A 21236-nucleotide genomic window follows, 5' to 3' on the forward strand; every position below is an offset into this window, starting at 1 on the left:
TGCCTGCCCAGGCAAACCTTAAGTTATTGCTACCCATCTCCGCCTCTACCTTATCCTTGTATTTTATTTTGGCTTTTTTAATTTCTGATCTGATCTCCTTCCTAATTTCTCTAACTTTCAAGATATTCCCTTCAATAAAAGCTTTTTCCCTTTCATGAATCAGCCTCATAAGAGCTTTTGAAGACCATGGTTTGTTATTAGGAAAAAAAATGCAAAACCTTTGAAGGAATAATCATGTCTCTGCAAAAGGAGATGTAGCTGCAGATGTAGCTGCACTACGTCAGTGAGTTCATTAATGTCTCTACATGATTCTATAAACTCCGACCAATCTGTACAGTCAAAGCAGCCCTGCAGGGCTAAAGAGGCGCCGTCACTCCAAACCTTTATGTGGTGTTTCCTCACTTTCTCTCTTCTCAGTGCAGTCTTGTAAACTGGCAGAAGATGCACCGTGTTGTGATCCGAGGATCCGAGGGCGGGGCCAGCCACAGATGTATACGCACCTTTTATGGAACCGTAACATAGATCCAGAGTCTTATTGAAGCGTGTGGGACAGTTCACATACTGATAAAAACTGCTCAGTGTTTTCTTTAAGTCGCAGTGATTAAAGTCCCCAAGAACAATATTAGGAGCCTCAAGAGAGAGAGATTGTAGTGAGTGGATGATGTTGGAGATGGTGTCAGTCACATTCTTAGGATTCGCTTTAGGGTGGATGTAAACAATGGTGACGTTGATCTGTGGGAATTCCCTCGGCAGATAAAATGGCCTCAAAGACACAGAGAGGAGCTCAATGTCAGGCAGGCACACTTGTCTACAAACGGTCATGTTTTTACACCATTTCTGATTTATATACAAACACACCCCCCCTCCTTGAGATTTCTGGGTTGCTCCGGGGTCTCGATCCAAACGTATGGGAAACCTGAAGCCATTTAGTTCCCAAGAACAATCAGGGTCAGAGTCCTTGAGCCAAGTCTCTGTGAATGCCATTAGACATTTATCCCTGTAGTCACGTAAGTGTGCGACATTCAAATGCAGTTCATCCAATTTACTCCTCAGAGACTGCACATTAGCCAGGATTATTGATGGTAAAGGAATACAATTGTATCGTATTTGCTTCCTCAATCGCTGACGTAGGCCTCCCTTCTTACCCCGCTTCCTTGCTTTGACTCTGTTAAAAACAAAAGTGCCCCTGTGGTTACTGGATAATCCATAGCTGGGAAACATTGGAGGGTGAGAAGAGTCCAGAGACGGGCCTTTCCACCGAAGATCCAGAAGAAACTCCCGTGAGTATGTAATTGTTTGAGAGTAACAATGACTCCAAACAACCGTCAGGATTGCCAATAAAACCATGCGAAATAAAAAACCCATCTTCGTTAAAAGAAGTTCCACAAAGCACAAGCCGATGCTATAGGATTTCCTCAGGCAAAAAAAAAAAATATATATATATATATATAAAGGAATAAAATAATGAAATAAAATTAGTTAAAACACTGACACAGACAGAGAGAGACAACCTGCTGGTCGCCGCAAGAGCAGTGCGGTTGTCTGATTGGTGAGGTTTAATGTAATGAAGATGAGGTTTAATGTGTTTATTCCCATGTTTTGTACTTTGTTGGTGTTTGGTTATACAAGTGGGTGAATAAAAGTAAGTAAAATAAGTCTGTCCTGTTTGAGGGTCTGATCTCTTTTCCATCGGATCCAAACGTTATGATATGACATGATTTTCTATGCCAGTAAAACAATATGCAGTGTACCAGTCTACTGTTCTCTTTTTCACAAACATGCAATCAATCACACCTTCTTCCTTTTACTCCTAAAAGTAAGATTTCAGAAAAATGTACTGGTGCCAAAATATTAAAAACAGCTTTTGATGGCTGAAACAACACATCCGCGCCCTGAAGAGAAAAGGAGTTTTTATTGATAACCGTCAGCCTTTGAAGGAATGCTCGAGTGTGTCTGTGCCACTAATACAAACACTGCCTGGTTACCTCCGCCTCCTCCTGCTGTTGATGGCCCCTCCCCCATGCTCTAACTGTTCGAACACATATTTGAATCACTTCCTGGAAATAAAGGGAGCTGCCACATGAGCTTAGAGGACGCAGGTTAGTGTTTTCTCAGCTTTCTTTTTATTTCACACACACACACACACCGTCGATATCACACCCCTCCTTCGCTCATGTTTAACAGCAGATTTTTATCAGTGATGTCGTCAGCTCCTGGCACCAACATCAAACTTGACTGTGTGAGTCTCTGTGGATCTGTTCTTCTCCTGTTTTCTGTTCGTATCAAACATGTCCTGAGCTTCTAATGAGGAGCTCAGTGTTATACGTAATCAGTAAGAAAACCCAGGAATGCCTGTGAGCTCAAAGATCAGACTGCTTTACAGACTCACAGTCTTTCATATGTTTAGTGTCACGCAGAGGTGACAGACGTATATCGTCAATGCCCTTTGTGTTTAACCCCTCTGTGAGGTCAGCAAATTAGAAGAAAGATTTCTAAAAAGGGGAGGGGCTAAAACTGTTGTTTAGTGAAACAGATGACAGTTTCTGTATTCACAAAGATCTCAGTGGGCTGAGGAATCCTGCATCAGTGATTGGACAGGAGACAGGCAGCTGTTGGGTGAAGATAAACAAACCCTGCTCTTTATTCATTGGTTCAGTCACTTCAAGTGGACCAATCACAGAGCCCCACCTGTTAGCATCAGAGACTTTCTGTTTGTCACTCACAGTCGGTTTCCCTCTCAGGCTGACTAAGGGAAGATGAACATAAATGATGTGAAGAAAGAGGAGGGACCAGCAGAGTTTCCAGGATGCAGCTATGTTGCAGTGAAGAGCGATTGTTCCAAAGAAGAACCTCCATACTTCAGTGCTGAACCAAAGTAAGTGTTTTTGACACACACACACACACACACACACACACACACACTCTCTCTCTCTCTCTCTCTCTCTCTCTCTCTCTCTCTCTCTCTCTCTCTCTCTGCGTACTCAGTGTTTGGAAGGTTACTTTAAAAATGTATTCCACTACAGATTACAGATTACATGCCCCAAAATGTATTTTGTAACGTATTCTGAATACTTTGGATTATTTCATATATTATCATGCTTTTTACAACTACATGAATGCCCTATTGCTGTGTGATTTATTATTATTACTGAAGGTTACTTGCCATACCAATACCAGCTAGATGTTTAAATCTTAATATAAATGAGTAACAGTATGGTGGACATTAGGTAAGGCTGCACTTTATGGAAAGTATAGAAAACTATTCCGTGCGTATATAAAACAGGTCCGCAGCTCCAAACCGTAGTAAAGGCACCTCTGGCTAATATGTTGGGTTTGTGTCTGGCTCGTAGCTGAAAACTAGCTTTGCTTTGTCAACTCAGTTGAACACAATTTTTTAAATACGTTTAAACGGAAGAAAATTACATCACATAAAAGGTTTTGGTTGGTTCAACTCAATACAATGTCATTCATTTGAGCTAGATGGTCTTTGCATTAAAATGTTTTTTTTAAGTTCAACTAACTCATAATTTTAATTACCATAAAACACATTTAATTATTGAAATAATAACAAAATTAATTTGTTTTTTCAACTCAATTTTATTCACTTGAATTAACAGCAGAAACAGAATATTTTGTGAATAAACATACATGACACGTGGTCAAATTAACCTTAACAAAATCAAAGTGCTAACAAAAAAGTGCTGTCTTACATTTGAAACCTGAATAGGACACACCTTTGTATGTAGGCAAGACTGAAAACAAATCTGTCTCCTCAGTATAAAAGAAAATGTATGTTCTTGCTTTTTCAAACTGCAATTTGTAAAATCAGATTTCACTTAAGAATTGTTGTATATATTTACAGTGACACTTGCAGGTAGCTTTTCAGCAAAATTGCAATGATAACTTACTAAACATTACAATTCCCACCATAGTATGCCAGTCACTGAACATTTTAAACAACCCAGCAATACTTGAATACAAATATAATGTATATATAAAAGATTTTCATTAAGAACATTTTTGTGTTACCAAAGGGGAGGTATTTTAATAAGAAAAAACTCTCAGCTTTACTTCTCTAAAACCACTGACATTCAAACGTTTACAAGCTTATAAAAACGGGAACACCAACTTTAAAACACTGGAAGACACCAAAGTTGTCAACATTTGTTTTGTGTCTTTGAAAATCCCAAACACAATTAAAAAAGGAAATGCTGGTTACAACCATGAAACTTTTTTTGAGCTAAATTCCCACAGTCCTTTTATCCATCTATATTAGTATAGATTAAAGGTTACATCACTGACAATAGGATGTTCATCATCATGAAAAAAAGAGATAAAAAGGGCAAAATCAACTTTTGTGCTGGGGTCTTGTTTGCCTAAGAAAACAAGATTCCTGCAGCAAATGAAAATGAAGATTTTCATTTGCTGCATCTTTGCACTGAACCTTTGGCCATCCAGATTCATTCAAATCTTCTGACAAAACTCCAAAGTGTACTTGTGGTCATTTGGATAGCTTAACTCAAGTGCATAAATCAGTCCAAAGAAGACGATGAATGCCATGATGACACTACCGAGGCTGTTCATAACTGTAGTACCTTTAATGTCAACTCCCACATCCTTTGGCTCCTGAATGCCTTCTCTTGTGATGGTGTAAATACCAATGACAGTTGCTGCAGTGGATCTCAACTGTTCATCCTCAGTGGAAGAGGTCTGAAAAACAGAAAAAATATCTTGGTTAAGAAATAGGTTGTTTTTGGGCTCTGTCACTTGGAAGGGGGCATATTATGCAAAACTCACCGCCAAACTTCACTGGTTCTCCAGTGCCCTCCCCTACTAACCCGGCGACTATCATCGGCCTCTCCTTCCAATGCTTCCCCCTGACACAGCATTTTCTGATAATCTAGGCGGTAGCAAATAATAAATAAATAAATCATTTCTAATAATAAATAGGTTTGAACGTCACGAGAGTGTGCATTGTGCTGACTGCAGTTACTCTTACGGCCAAATGGTTCACTTTTGGTAGCACCCTCAGTAAACTATGCATTGCTGTTAAAGACACCTCAAAACAATAATTTATACTAGAATATGGCATTATATAATAATAAACACAGAATGCCACATTATTAGATTATAAAAAGAAAACAGTAAGAATGAAGTTAGCCTTAGGACATCATCTTTCATTGAGCACATGGCCGCTGGCTAGCTGCTACTAAGCTAGGACAAGCTCCGAATTCTTAAAAGTTGGTGGCTACATAATTTCTCCTCTAAAACAAGGCCCTTTTGAAAAGACCAGTCTATTTTGTCAAAAAAATAATATTCCAGCAGAGAAGAGAATGTTAGCAAAAAACAACTGTTACAAGCTTCTTTGATAAATAGCAATACTCTACATTCAGCTCATAGAGAAATACATAATTGGTTATATGAAAAATTAATATGTTACCTTACTTGAAGGTTTAGTTTTATCGAAAAAGTACAGAGAGGCCAAGGGCAGCAGCATTCCTTTAGGTGATCCTGAAAGAGCGCAAAATTTTCGAAGAGGGCAGACCGTTGTGTAACTCAATAACGTTGTGTTCTTGTAACAAAGACCGTTTTGAGAGAAAATAATTTAGGTTCACCACACGAACAATAATTGCTGTAATCCTGGACTGCTACATTTATGTTGAATGAGATTTTAAAAAAAAAAGTTTCAGCTTAAAGAGCGGCTTGAATTTTTTTCTTTGAGTATACAAATGCGCATGTGCAAAAATGTACTACCCCTACTCCCAGTGCCCCAACAAACTCATTCATTTTGTGTTCAGAATCAGCCTCTGCTGGTTTAGAGTAATTTTAAGTTTACACAAAGAAAATTAAATTAATTTGGTATTTTTTAATTACATTTGTGAACAACTAACAAAATTTGTATGTCTTCTTTGAAAGAAGGACCTGAATCTGTTTTTTGAGTGTGGAGGCAGATGAAACCATGGTCTCGTACGACGTTACATCTCTCTTCACTTCCATCTCAGTCACGGAAGCGTTGGAAGTAGTTAGTAAGAGATTACTGATGACCCCAACCTCAGCAACACGACCACTCTCAGCATCGACCAAGTGTGTTTGCTTTTGGAACTGTGTCTTCATTCCACATATTCCATATACAAGGGCATAACGTTGTGGCCAACTTGTACATGGAAGAAATGGAAAAGAGGGCTTTGCTATCCCACCCTGGAACACCACCAAGCCATTGGTTCAGATTTGTGGATGACACCTGGGTGAAAATCAAATCTCAGGACGTACCACATTTCAGGGTTGACCCCTGATTAACTCCGGTGGACCAACACATCAAATTAACCAGGGAGGATATGAAAAGTGTCAGGTTAGCCTTCTTAGACTGAGATTTCCATCAGTAATGGGGGACATCTAAAAGCTGATATGTACCGTAAACCTACACATACGGATCAGTATTTAAGTTTTCTTTTTTTTTTTTTTTTTTTTTTTTTACTTTTTATTTATTTATTTACAGTATGAGTATACAAAACATAAGGTCAGCATGGATGCTATATACAGTCACAACATTAATATCTACATACATCATGGTCATTTATAATTATTCCGTACAAAGGGTATACACAATCCATTTTTCCCAGAGCTTCTTGAATTTCTCCAGCTCCAGTCTAAGGACAAACGTAAGCCACTCCATTCCAAAAATTTCTTCCACTATCCCATGCCACTGGGCCAGAGTTGGAGGATTGGCCTTTAGCCATCTTCGAGTTATGGCCTTTCTGCTGTCTTAGGTATCTTGCCAAGATACAAGGTGACAAATGAATAGTCCATTTTTATCCCGATTATTTTGTTTATCTCAATGGCCACCTCCCCCCAATATGGCTGGGTTCTTGGGCAGGCCCAGAAGACATGGAAATGGTTTGCCATGGGCGAGCCACAGCCTCTCCAACACAGGCATTTAATGAAGCCATCTTTGAATCCGGCTATTGCTAGTACCCTAAATAGATATTCCCAACCCACCAAGTCAAAAGCCTTTTTGGCATCTAAGCTAATCAACATTGCACTAATATTTCCTATGTTATGTGGTTCATCACTTGTAATATTCTCCTTAAGTTATCTCGAGTCTGTCTATTTGAAACAAAGCCTGTCTGATCTAAGTCTATCAGCTCCGGAATAATTGATTCCAGTCTCTTAGATAATATTGAAGCAAATAATTTATAGTCCACATTAAGGATGGATATTGGCCTATATGATCTGCATTCTTTTTTATCTTTGTCTTCTTTTGGGATAATTGAGATAGCTGCTTCTTTCCAAGATTGTGGGGCTACTCCTGTTCTTAATGTATGATTAAAGCAATTAACCCTTGATGAACTGGTTGAAATAGTAACAATAAAATAATTAATTCTTAAATATAGAATTCAGCTTAAACAGTGCTGAGCAAAACAGTTTTCAAATTCTTGGTAGATTTACTAAGGAGTAATATGAAGTCCTCTCTGCATGAGAGCAGGATGCCTCACTTTAAAGCTCCAGTGGAGACGTAATGACCCTCTTGATTTCACTCACAAGAGTCGGATGCTCCCAGTGGGGCCCGATGGAAGCTCCGTAGCTTCTCTCTTATCCGCCGCTGGTCCTCTGCCTGTCTGCGGCGATCTGCGCCGGCCCTCTCCCACATTGCTAGTCTCTGCTGTTTCTGTGCCGTGGAGCCTGGTTCCTTGATATCATCCAGGCAGAATCCTCTCTTCTTCAGATCGTTGGCCGCGTCTGTTGCATTCCCGTAGAGTTTGGTGCCGTTGTCGAAGAACACCCTCAGCTTAGCTGGATGTGGCGTTTGGAAGTGGATTCCTTTGGCTTTAAGCTCTCTCAGGATCCCCAAGTACGCCTTTCTTTTCTTAAGGATGTCTTGTGGATAATCTTGGTCAAAGTAAATCCTTTTCCTTTCATAGCGGACATCCTTCTTTCTCCACGCTGAAAGCAGCACCAGGTCTTTTACTCTATATTCCAGGAAGCACAGCACCAGTGATCTAGGCGGAGCGAGTTCACGGGCTTTGGGGCAAATGCCCGGTGGCAGCGCTGGATTCCGAGGTTTATTTCCGCAACTGGCGGGCCGATTTGAGCTTTTATCAGCTTCGTTACAAACTTTATCAGATCGGGGCCCTCTGATCCGTCCGGTACTCCGTGTATGTGGAGATTATTCCAGCATGAGCGGGCTTCCAACTCGGTTAGCTTTGCTTGCAGGGTTTCCTGGCTCTCCAATGAGTGGGCGAGTGCCTCCTGTCCCATTCTTCAATCACGGTTATCCGCTGTTCTGCCTCCTCTACCCTTGCCGTGGTAGCCACTAGTTCCCTTGTAGTTTCTTGAAGTTTCTTGTTGATTTCTCCTCTGAACTCGTTCAGTTCCTTTTTCATGTCATTACGAAAAGAAAGTCGAAACGCACTCATTTCACTTTTAAGGTCCGACCTCAGAGCCCGAATCTCATCATAGATAGCTAGCATGAATGGGCTAGCCGCCTCCACTTTAGCATCGCCATTATTCTCCTCACCGCTGCGAGTTTCCTTGACTAACTCTACCCTTTCCCGTCCCGAGCTTGGTTTACCTTTAGTCTTTTTTTGTTTATCCCCATCCATGTCAAGTTTAGATACTGTTCTTTGTGTCTTAATATTCTTCCAAGGGGTTTATTTCCAACCGGCAAGGAGCCGAAAATTTCAAGCGGCCATCTGCTTCAACGCCCAACCGGAATTAATGTTTGACTCTCATCATCCACTGGTGCATAAACTGGGTGTCATTAGGACGTTAGAACACAGAGCGAATTTACACAAGAACTTGCTTGGAAAAAGGTGGCAAGAGATCTGAAGAAATAATAAATTCAAAATTGAACATTCTGGTTCAAATAATTGTCCCTATGTACTGTCAGGTTGTTGTGTGTGAAGGCGAGGAAGAGAGAACCCAAACGCAGGACTCGCTGGTAGGTGAGGACCGATAATTTATTGTAGAAGACAGAAGAATGAACAGAACGTGAGGTGGCTGACTGACCGAAGCGACTGAAAGGCTGGCTGAACTGAACATAGGCACACATGGGATGAGTCGTACACAGTGAGCAGGTAAAATTATTAACAAGATGATGGACCTCTGTTAGCGTTCAGGTAGCTGCTCTGCTCTGTGTTGGTACAGGGCATTGAAGATGATAACAGTGGGTGGATTATATTCTTAAACTTAGTTACAGCGCTTTCAGAAATACATCTACTGTGATGAAGTCTACTCCCCACTGCTGTGTAATCAATTATTGTAAATGTAAATGTTATCAGAAAATGATCAGACAGGAGAGGGTTTTCAGGAAACACTGTTAAATGCTCAGTTTCTATGCCATATGTTAAAACAAGATCTAGAGTGTGATTAAAGTGGTGGGTGGGTTCTTTTACATTTTGAGAGAAGCCAATTGAATCTAATAACAGATTAAATGCCATGTTGAGGCTGTCATTTTTAGGATCGACATGAATGTTAAAATCACCCATAATAATTGTTTTATCTGAGCTGAGCACTAAATCAGATAAAAAGTCTGAGAAATCAGACACAATCTCTGTGTAAGGCCCAGGTGGACGATAGATGATAACAAGTAAGACTGGTTTCTGAGTTTCACAGATGGGGTGGACGAGGCTAAGTATCAGGCTTTCAAATGAATTAAAAGTCTGTCTGGGTCTTTGGTTGATTAATAGGCTGGTGTGAAAAATTGCTGCCACACCGCCCCCTGGGCCTGTGCTTAGAGATTTCTGGTAGTTAGAATGACTCGGGGGAGTTGATTCATTTAAACTAACATAATCATCCTGCTGCAACCAGGTTTCTGTAAGGCAGAGTAAATCGATTTGTTGAGCAATTATTAAGTCATGTACTAACAGAGACTTGGAGGAGAGAGACCTAATATTTAATAATCCACATTTCACTGTTTTACTCTTTGGTTCAGATGTGGATACTGTATTGTTCTTTCTTTGTGATTTTTTTTTTATGTTCAATCAAATGGTGGGTTTAATAAATTTTTCCATATTTCTAGAAATGAGAGCTGCTCCATCCAAAGTGGGATGGATGCCGTCTCTCCTAACAAGAGCAAGTTTCATCCAGGTTTGCCAATTATCTATGGAGCCCACATCCAGGTGTCATTACTGCCACCGTGAATCATAATTTTACTGAATTTACGTTTACCCTTAGCCAGCAGTTTTAAATTTTCCTCAATTTTGCCTGCTCTGGTCCCTGGAAAACAATTGTCTATTGTTGCTGGTGTCTCTAGCTTCACATGTCTGAGAACAGAATCGGCAATTACAAGAGTTTGACCCCCAGTGGGTGGAACAGGAAGTGACACTCTACCGCAGAGAGAGCAAACCCCAAGTGACAGTGCCACCAAGAGCTTCCAGTCAGCCCTGGACTGATTGAAGAATAGTAACTATTGTGAGAATCACTTAAATACGTCAGAGCTTATGTGTGCTATCTTAGATTAAATAAAAGTGCATTATTACATTTGGCAATACTATATAAAACATACTGATGCATGTTCAATCATCCAGGTAAGTAAATTGCTAAAATTTGATTCTGTTCATCTGGACATAGTTTTTATTTTTCCTGAATTTTCACAGAGACAATAACAGGAGTCCTGCTGGTGGGGGTCAGCAGCTGCCTATGTGTGCTTTGTGTCAGGATGTCCTGAAACATCCAGTTTCTACTAGCTGTGGACACTGGTTATGCAGACAGCAAGCTGACTCATACTGTGACCAGTTTGCTTCATTAGAAGATGACTCCTGTCCCCATAATGGAGAAAGATCGAGCAATGGACTGCAGTCAACTGGACAGAGGAGCTGTATACATAGTAAGATTGAACATCTATCTACTAATAGATTTTTCAAACATTAAAGTTTTCTTCCTTTTTGGTCTTAAATATTATCACATCTCTCAGCAGATGTTGGTCTGCAGGAGGCTTTAGATGAACATAAGATCAGTCTGAGTAAGAGATGCGAATGTGTGACTGAAGGAAGTGATGAAACAGGAAGTAGAACCCTCCTCAACAGGATCTACACTGAGCTCTACATCACAGAGGGACAGAGTGAAGCGGTTCATACCCAACATGAGGTGAGACAGCTGGAGACAGCTTCCAAGATGGACGCCCTCCATGACACACCAATCAGGTGCCAGGACATCTTTAAAGCCTTACCTGACCAACAGAGAACCATCAGAGTGGTTCTGACCAATGGCGTGGCTGGTGTTGGAAAAACCTTCTCAGTGCAGAAGTTCACTCTGGACTGGGCAGAGGGCTTGGAGAACCAACATGTCAGTGTGGTGGTTCTGCTTTCATTCAGGGAGCTGAACCTGATCAGAGATGAGCAGTACAGTCTTCTGGAGCTGCTCCATGTTTTCCATCCAACATTACAGAAGGTCACAGCAGAGAAGCTGGCTGTCTCTCAGCTTTTGTTCATCTTTGATGGCCTGGATGAAAGCAGACTTTCATTGGATTTCACCCACAGGAAGCTGCTGTCTGATGTCACACAGAAGTCATCAGTCAGCCAGCTGCTGACAAACCTCATCCAGGGGAATCTGCTTCCCTCGGCTCTCGTCTGGATAACTTCCCGACCTGCAGCAGCCAATCAGATCCCTCCTGCATGTGTTGACAGGCTAACAGAAGTACGAGGCTTCACTGACGCCCAGAAGGAGGAGTACTTCAGGAGGAGATTCAGTGATGAAGAGCTGTCCAGCAGAATCATCTCCCACATGAAGACATCCAGGAGCCTCCACATCATGTGTAGAATCCCAGTCTTCTGCTGGATCACTGCGACAGTTCTGGAGCACATGTTGACTACAGAGCAGAGAGGAGAGCTGCCCAAGACCCTGACTGACATGTACTCACACTTCCTGCTGGTTCAGACAAAGAGGAAGAAGAACAAGTACCATGAGGGACATAAGACGAGTCCACAGGAGCTGACGGAGGCTGACAGGGAAGTTCTTCTGAAGCTGGGGAGGCTGGCGTTTGAACATCTGGAGAAAGGAAACATCATGTTCTACCAAGAAGACCTGGAGCAGTGTGGTCTGGATGTGACAGAGGCCTCGGTGTACTCAGGAGTTTGTACAGAGATCTTCAAAAGAGAGTGTGTGATCTTCCAGAAACCAGTCTACTGCTTTGTTCATCTGAGCATTCAGGAGTTTCTGGCTGCAGTCTACATGTTCCACTGTTTCACTAACAGGAAGACGGAGGTGCTGGAGGACTTCCTGGAAGATGAAATGAATGAAGAGGAGGAAGATGATGATGAGGATTATGATGAAGACTTGTATTACACATCTGTAGCTGACTTTTTGCACATGGGCCTAAACAAATCTCTTCAGAGTAAAAATGGCCACCTGGACCTGTTTGTCCGCTTCCTGTATGGCCTATGTCTGGAGTCCAACCAGAGACTCTTAGGAGGTCTGCTGGGTCAGACAGAGAACAGTCCAGAAGTTATTGAGAGAATCATTAACAACTTGAAGGAGGTGAAAGCTAAGTTTATTTCTCCTGACAGAATCATCAACATCTTCCACTGTCTGATGGAGATGAACGACCTCTCAGTACATCAGGAAATCTTGGATTTCCTAAAGTCAGAGAACAGATCAGAGAAGAAACTCTCTGAGATCCACTGCTCAGCTCTGGCCTACATGCTACAAATGACAGAGGAGGTTCTGGATGAGTTTGACCTGGATGAATACAACACATCGTGGGAGGGTAGACTAAGGCTTATTCCGGCTGTGAGAAACTGCAGGAAGGCTCGGTGAGTCCAGATGTTAATATCATCCTAAAAATTGTAAAGATGCCATCAGCTGTCTGATATATACTCTAAGGTCTAGAAGTATGTGAATGGTGACACATCTTTATAGTTTGTTCTCTTCACACTAAATTCATTTAAAATTAAAATAGTGTGATAATTTCAGTTTCTGAGCTTTAATTTGAAGTTTCAACAAAAACGTTGAAAAGTTTTTTTTGGTCATTTTCATACAAAATCTTCTTTTCTTAATGGTAAATAAGGAATTTTGTTAAAGCTCTTTGGAATAATTGAAATCTGAACCTGTGGAGTATAGAATGGATTTCCTCCTGCCTTTGGTTTGCTCTTCAGCCGTGACATGCAGCTGCATAGGCTTCACATATCGTTGCCTAACATTGTACCGGTATTACCGTGAACGGTAATACCGGTACAATGTTAGGCAACGATAAGAAAATGAAATATTGCGATAGAATATAGGTAAAACGCGCATGCGCAGTGCCTTTGTTTTCATACGCACATCGTCGATTGAGTGAAACGGATGAACCAGAATTGGTTTGTAAAAATGGTGCAACTTCAGTGATGTGGAAGTGATTTGGTGTTTGTCCGTCAGATACCAACCAAAACACTTTTTTTTTTGTAGAACCCACATGCGGGCCGTCATTATTGCCGTATTTGTCGGACTAAGGTGCTCGTAAATCTGGGAGTAATCTGGGTCCTTAACTCCTTTCCCTTCAGGTCCCAAAGTCAAACGAACACTGCAGCATCACTGAGAGTTAAAAACTGTCTAAATTCTTTCATCTTTAATAAAACGATCAGCACTGCTGCTTTACCAGGTGTAACTATGAAGTTTAACATCCAGGCATCCATGAAAAAAGAATTTATTACATTTAACGGAGTTAGAAGTTAGTAGGAAGCTAGCGGAAGTTAGCTCGCTAGTTTCGCTAGTTACCTAAGCATGATAAAGCATGTTCTGACTGAGAGATTTCTGAAAAAAAAAATCAAACGTACTGCTCTGCTATCACTTCCAACATAAATGAAGACAGGAAACTGAGATAAAATATTTTCATGAGATAAATATGACTGAACAGCTATGAGTGCTCAACAGTGCACTTTTTTTAACTTTCCATTTACAGTGATTGCCATTTTTGTTTTCTGTCCTTAGTATTTATGATAAATCCCTGACTTCCACTATTATTTATTATCTCAGACTTTCTGAATGTTGGCTGTCAGAGACTCACTACAAAGTTGTGGCCTCTGCCCTGAAGTCTGACCCCTCCCACCTGACGGAGCTTGACCTGACCGGAAGTAAACTGCAGGATTCGAGACTGAAGCAGCTGTCTACTGGACTGGAGAGTCCAAACTGTCGACTTAAAACACTGTTGTTAGTTTAATTTTGCCTTTTGAACCTCATAAATCACAACTTTTAGTCGTAAATAACTTTTTAGTGGTGATTTAGGGCTGTGTGGAAACCTGTGTTTACGACTTTTAATTTTAAAACATAGTCTATCCAGAAAGTATTCACAGTGCTTCACTTGCACATTTTATCATCTTACATTCCAAAAGTGATTAAATTCATTTTTTCACCTCAAAATTCTATATACTTTGTTGAAGCACCTTTGGCAGCAATTACAGCCTCAAGCCCTCTTGGGTATAATGTTACAAGCTTGGCACACTTATTTTTGAGTAGTTTCTCACATTCTTCATTGTAGAACCTCTCAAGCAACATCAGGTTAGATGGGTAGCATCACTACACGGCCATTTTCAGATCTGAAATTGGGTTTAAGTCTGGGTTCTGGCTCACAGAGTGGTCCTGTAGCCACTGCTGCAGAAAAACCACAGAAATGTCGAAAAAATGATGTTTCCACAACCGGCACGTTGTTGTTGCTGTCATTGCTGCTGCTGCTCGTCTCCTCCCACACTCTTCTCCTGAGTCTTGCTGCTTAAACAGGGAAGGCATGATTGAACAATGGTTACTAGCTCTTGACCTCCCTTGACCATCCTTCCTCAGTAGACTTACTCAAAGGATATCCTCGGTGTCACAGGGAAGCTGAGAGCTGCTACCTGGGCCCCCTCCCACCGGCAAGGGCAACAGCCGCAGCAACCACTGTGTGAGTGGCTGCCAGGTCATGTTGCCACCACCAGCACATTGTTGCTGTCATTGCTGCCGCTGGTTCTCTCCTCCAACTCTCCACTCATTTGAGTCCCGACGTACTGCCTAAATAGGGCACGCATGATTAAACCAAGGTTACCAGCTGTCTACCATCCTTTCCTGGCAATGCCCCCAAAACCGACTGCACTGCTGGAAAAAGTGAAGCCCTGTGAATATTTTCTGGATGCACTTCAAATTACTTTTAATAGTTTCTAGTTTTGGTTTGAAAATACATTACTTTTTGTGCTGTGAGTAGTATTCTTCTTGAAATTGTGCAGGCAAATATACAAAAAAAAGTCCTCAATTTATTTGTTGTACATTTGTTACAATATATAGATCAACTTCTATTGCTGATCAGTGAAGCATATTTGAGTAATTTTACATGATAATAATTTTAACCTTTTCTGCTTGGTATTATTCTGTAACAACAGACTTGCTAACTGTGGACTAACAGAGATCAGTTGTGATTCTCTGGTCTCAGCGCTGAAGTCTAACCCCTCCCACCTGAGAGAACTGGACCTGAGCAGAAACAACGTGCATGATGTAGGAGTGGCAGGACTTTCTGCTGGATTACAGAATCCTGACTGGAGACTAGAGACTTTGAGGTCTGAAACAATATTTAGATATTTTTTAATGATATTCATGAAATAATTTTATTTGATTTCTAAAATGGTAACTAAGAGGTACTGTATACCCAAAACCAAAAGCCTGGAATTTGAAGGTTTGTGTATTTTTGGAAAACTCTATCATATGAATGTAATAGTTAACAATAGCTGGTTGGCTTTAATGTAAAATATTATTCACAGTTTTTTCAAATTGCCCAAAAGCATCAAACAAGAAGTAAGGTGGAAAAAAGCAAGATTTAACCTTAACATAAATAAATAAACAAAGAAATAATAATAAACACATGCAATTCAATTCAATAAAATTTTATTTACACAGCACCAAATCAAAACAAGTTTTATATTGTAAGCTAGAACCTACAATAATACACGCAGAGGGGAAAAAAACCCCAACAATCATATAACCCCCTAAACAAACACGTTGGTGACAGTATAAACGAAAAACTCCCTTTCAACAGCAAAAGAATTATCTTCTGCAACTGGTTGGGGAAAGGGAAGAAAGACTTTACAGACATGCTGTGGAAGAGAGCCAGAAATTTATAAAAACTAATCACTTAATGCAGATAGGTCTATTAACACATATTGGGAGAGAGAAGGGTGAGTCCAGAAGAAACACCCAGTGCAGCATGGAAATCCTCCAGCAGCCTACACCTATTGCAGCATAACTAATGGAGGATTCAGGGTCACCTGATCCAGCTCTAACTATATACTTTAGCAAAAGGAAAACTAAGGAAATTTTGAAGCCTAATCTTAAAAGTAGAGATACTTTTGAAACCAAACTGGAAGCTGGTTCCACAGAAGAGGGGCCTGAAAACTGAAGGCTCTGCCTCCCATTCTACTTTTACATACTCTAGGAACAACAAGTAAGCCTGAAGTGTGAGAGCGAAGTGCTCTAATGGGTTGATATGGTAATATAAGGTCATTAAGATAAGATAAGGGGCCTTTTAAGAAAACAGTCCTAAATATTTGTTTAGTATGTGCATTGAAGGACATGTCCTGGTCAAAAATGAATCCAAGGTTCCTCATAGCATTACTGGAAGCACAGTTAATGCCATCCAGAGTAAGAATCTAGTTAGATACCATATTTCTAAGATTTTCAGTTTTGGTATCTTTTCATGTGTGGATTGGATGGGTTGTTATCGATATCTGGTGAGATTTCATGTCAAAAGAACCTTTTTGAAAAATATTTACTTAGAAAAATTTGTTGTTGTGTTTTTGATATTTTTTTCCTTTTTTTTCCTTTTATAAACTCAGACTAAGGTCCTGCAGTTTGTCAGCGATCAGCTGTGATCATTTAGGCTCAGCTCTGAAGTACAATTTGTGCTATCTGAAAGAGTTGGACCTGAGTCAAAACGAGCTACAGGAATCAGGAGTGGAGCAGCTTTCAGCTGGACTAGAAAGTCCAAAATGTAGACTGGAAACCTTGAGGTCTGTGTTTGACAATGTCACATATCTATAATCTCATCCAAATAAATCTAGGTTTAATTTTCCTTTTTAGTAACCTTTATTCAATAATTCTAAATATAAAGAATTAATAATAATTCTTCAAATTGTTCTGCAGTGACTTGACTATCCTCAGACTCACCAGACAATTAGAAAAGTCAGGACCACTGACCACGAGCAAAAATCTGTGACTGAATTGTAAATAAATGTACTGTAATTTCAGACTTACTCACTGTGAACTACCAGGAAGCTGCTGTACATTTCTGGGCTCAGTTTTGAAGTCAGTCTCTTCCTGTCTGACAGAGCTAGACTTGAGCCACAACAAATTGCATGACTCAGGAGTAAAACTTCTGTCTGCTGGGCTGGAGAGTCAAAATTGTAGCCTGAAGACTTTAAGGTAAAAAATCTAATTTCTCTTTTTGTAGAGTCTGAATCCCAGGAATAATTATTTGTAGAGTCTCACACACACACACACACACACACACACACACACACACAAACACACACACACACACACACATATATATATATATATATATATATATATATATATATATATATATATATATATATATATATATATATATAAAACACAGGTGCCTTTGATGGTGCAAAATGTTTCGTCGACATTGTTGTGTTTGTTGGAGAGAAAACCTACAAATATACAGTACGGTACTTCAGAGTCACACTGCTAGTGATCAAAGATTTATGTAAATTTGACAAGCATAATGCATTCTGTACTGTACAGGAGACGCGGAATGAGATTGATTGACAGTGATCTATAGCCAATCACGTCGCAGAACACAATGCGCTGTTTAAAAAAAAAAGTATGCAAAATTGCACAAAAAATCCGCGAAAGAGTGAGGGCATGAAAGGTGAACTGCATTATAGCAAGGGGCCGCTTTATTGTATTTTTCTTTTAATATTTCCATAGGCTGAAGGACTGTCTGATTATGGAAAATGGCTGTGCTTCTTTGGCTTCAGCTCTAAAGTCGAATCCCATCTATCTGAGAGAGCTAGACCTGAGTCACAACAAACTACAAGATTTAGGAGTAAAGCTTCTGTCGATTGGACTGTGGATTCAAAACTCTAGACTTAAGACTCTAAGGTATAATATCTAATTTCCATATGTGGAGACTATAAAAAACAGCAGTCACTGTTAAATAAAAATCTTTCCTTCTACAGGATAAAAGACTGTCAGATTACAGATAAAGGCTGCGATTATCTGTCCTTAGCTTTTAACTCGACCCAATGTCCCCTAAGAGTGCTAGACCTGAGTTTGAACAAGTTAAAGAAAACTGATGAAGAACTGAAGCTGATGTTTGGGTTTCTGAAGGCACTTCATTAAAGACTCTGGTCAGGTCAGTAAAGTAATAGCCTAGCCTATTTTGGACAGATTTCAAAACTAGCCACCAACAGAAAGTCATTAGTCAAATGTTTATTTTGAATAATTTCTGAGTTGACCCAAAAGTAATTTGTTGTTTTGATCCATACAGGTTTACATGAACCTGGAATATGGAGGAGGAGACATCCTTCATTAAGCTGCCTATCACCACCCTGAGTTAATATTCAAACATCCTAGAATTATTATTTTATTTAGTCTTCCTTCCTTTAGATAGTCATTTGATGTCTTTATTTAAATTTATAAAGGCTTTCATTTGATTCAGTGAAATACAGTCGTAAGGTCTATAAGAAGATGTGAATGCAACATTATGGGAAATCCCTACTGTGACCAACTACATCCTACACCTTGTTGGCAGTGATCACTACTATGCTTGGCTACAAGATAAAAAGCAGTACTTTTAATGGAGAACGAAACTAGAGGCCAAGATCAATGTAGCACGTAGGGCAGTTAGCTAACTATCAGAGCTGCACAAAGATGTGATGTAAAAAGGAATGCTAGGTACAGCAAGCTGCCAATACCTGAGGCCTTAGAAACTGCCAAGCAAAGACTCATTCACTTGAAATGGTAAACCAGAGAGATAGAAGCCATTATAATAAACAAGATGTTCTCCACTCAACCATCCAAGGTGTACTCTCAGTGTCAGATGAACAATATGAGAACAGCCCCACCAAGGCTGGAGACAGAACAATACTGAAAGACCTAATGGGAGAAGGATGCAACCCATAACAACAATGCACTGTGGCTAGTAGAGCTGGGAGAAGATTACAGCAAGGTCCCTGAACAGGATCCAGTAACATCACAGTTGTAGACACCCAACACAGAGTAGCTGCTAATGGTTAAACGCAACCATAAAAGCTAATCGAACAGTGGAGGAATGAAGGATAAATTAAAAGGCACACATGGATGTGTACATTGCACTGCATTACTGGCTAATTTACAACCTCGTAATCAATTTTTACCTTTTTGCCAGGTTCTTGCTGTAGTATTTACTGAAATGCAAATTAATGTTGGTTGTTTTACATAATCAGTTGAGGTTAAAATGTAATGCTACGGATCTAATTAGATGTTGATATAAATACTATAATATATGAAAAGCTTCAAATGAAGCTGCAGGATTAAAGAAAAGGATGCTGAGATTGGTCTAAAATCAAATCTTTGAAGTCAAATAATAACTTAAAGTCAAGTATTTAAAGAGGAAATCTTATGTTTTAAGAGAACAAGCACAACATTTCTGTAAGTGGCCTATGCAAAGAAAGACGTCCACGTATACTGCTACATTCATTATGCTGAACCATTGTGAAAGGGCTTATTACAGATGTACTGCTAGCATACTGTTACATGATTTTTATTTGTGAGTTCTGAAAATGTTATGTCTTTTTCTTTTTGATACCACTGTCTTAAATTTTTTTTATTATTAGGTCGCAGTTTTTATTTATATTCTAGTATCTTGAGCCTTTAGTTTTTGTCATATTTAGGTTCTAGTTACTGTTTAGTGTTTATGGAATTTGACATTTGTGTTTACTTTTCCCAGTGTTCCTTTTGTATCATGTTCAGTTTCTTATCATTGTGCTTTATAGTTATATTTTCAGTTATTTCCTGTTTTACTTTAGTAGTTGATTATCTGTTGTCTTGCTTTGAGTTTTACTTGTGATCGCCTTGATTGTTTACGGGCACATTTTCATAGATGTTTCCCCTTCCCTCAATATATATGTGTGTACAAACCATGGGAATAACGGCGTTACAAGTAACGGCATTACTTTTTTCAGTAACAAGTAATCTAACTAATTACTATTCCTATTATTACAACGCCGTTACAGTTACTAACAAGAAAATGCGGTCCGTTACTATTTTTCAACAAACAGATGGTTGATGCTGTGTTCAGCTTACCGCATCTTATATCAGTTGCACAGAAGTAGCTCTAAGTAATCTGGACGGTACAGCTTTAAGGAGCTGCGCGCGCTCCCGCGGACGGTAATCACAATCACTGTCTAGCACAACACCTGGAGCTAAGGGGGCAAAACAATCGCATGAGTGCTGCTGTTTGACTGAGGAAAAATAAACTAGTTGTGGTAAGCCAATCACAGGACCACTTAAAGACAAAGCAAAAGGTGATATATACCAGTTTTTAATTGTGTTGATAGGCCACGTAAACCAGAGTCATGATAAACAATATATACACGGCGTTTTTCCTCAATAGTTTCGTCACGAATACTGTCTAAGGACAGCGCTAGCAAGCCTCTCTGCTTATGACCCACAAAAAAGCAACAAACAAAAAAAAAACAGGGGAAGGTTTAGGAGTGTCGGAAAGAGAGAGAGTGAGAGAGATAATGGTAAATGGTAAATGGCCTGTATTTGTATAGCACTTTTCAAATACAGCAGAAAAAGAGAGAGAGCGAGTTTTGAGATATGAGAGATTTGTGACGTTTAGCATGTTTGGAGTGTGTAGTTGTGTCTTGTGTACTTAGTGTGTAGTGTTGTGGATAGTTTTGTGTTGTGTGTCAGAACAATGAGGCGACTGCTGTCTCCAGGTAGAAAAAGGAGTGATGCACCTGCTGCTGTCAGACCTGCAGGTATCAAGCTGAGATGTTCTCCTTTATAGTGGACAGAAATTATTTCTTTGGAGTGGCACAAATAATTTGTGTGGCATCTTAATGAATGCAGAACATGCAAATAACGTTGTTGTTTGCAAAACTTGTGCATAAGATTTTAAAATTGACATGTTATATTTGCATTTAAAGTTATGAAATATGATTCATTAAACATGTTTGTGGTTGTTACAGTAAAAAATAACTTTTTCTTCTCTGATTTTATGTTTTTTTGTCTGATTTTAGATCAATTGTGTTAATACAGTATGTCAAAATGAAAACATAACTGTA

At 39.8% G+C, this 21236-nt stretch overlaps 1 protein-coding gene across 6 annotated transcripts; it reads left to right on the forward strand.

The window, feature by feature from the left end:
* The first annotated feature begins 2019 nt into the window (after positions 1-2019).
* Positions 2020-21150, forward strand: LOC146511992 (protein NLRC3-like). 6 transcript variants are annotated; one of them, XM_085171666.1, is made up of 11 exons: positions 2020-2099; positions 2742-2875; positions 10596-10825; positions 10913-12749; positions 13948-14121; positions 15321-15494; positions 16767-16940; positions 17179-17352; positions 17890-18063; positions 18141-18316; positions 18452-21150. In XM_085171666.1, the coding sequence occupies exons 2-10, from the start codon at positions 2757-2759 to the stop codon at positions 18301-18303; spliced, it is 3219 nt and encodes a 1072-aa protein (XP_085027792.1). In that variant the 5' UTR covers positions 2020-2099; positions 2742-2756; the 3' UTR covers positions 18304-18316; positions 18452-21150. The 6 variants fall into 6 exon arrangements, 5 of the variants coding, with proteins under 5 accessions (XP_085027792.1, XP_085027793.1, XP_085027795.1 ...); XM_085171667.1 differs by having other exon boundaries at positions 10916-12749; XM_085171669.1 differs by lacking the exon at positions 13948-14121 and having other exon boundaries at positions 2021-2099.
* Positions 21151-21236: the final 86 nt, after the last annotated feature.

The sequence above is a fragment of the Neolamprologus multifasciatus genome, chromosome 9, assembly GCF_963576455.1.
Source record: "Neolamprologus multifasciatus chromosome 9, fNeoMul1.2, whole genome shotgun sequence".
NCBI lineage: Eukaryota > Metazoa > Chordata > Actinopteri > Cichliformes > Cichlidae > Neolamprologus > Neolamprologus multifasciatus.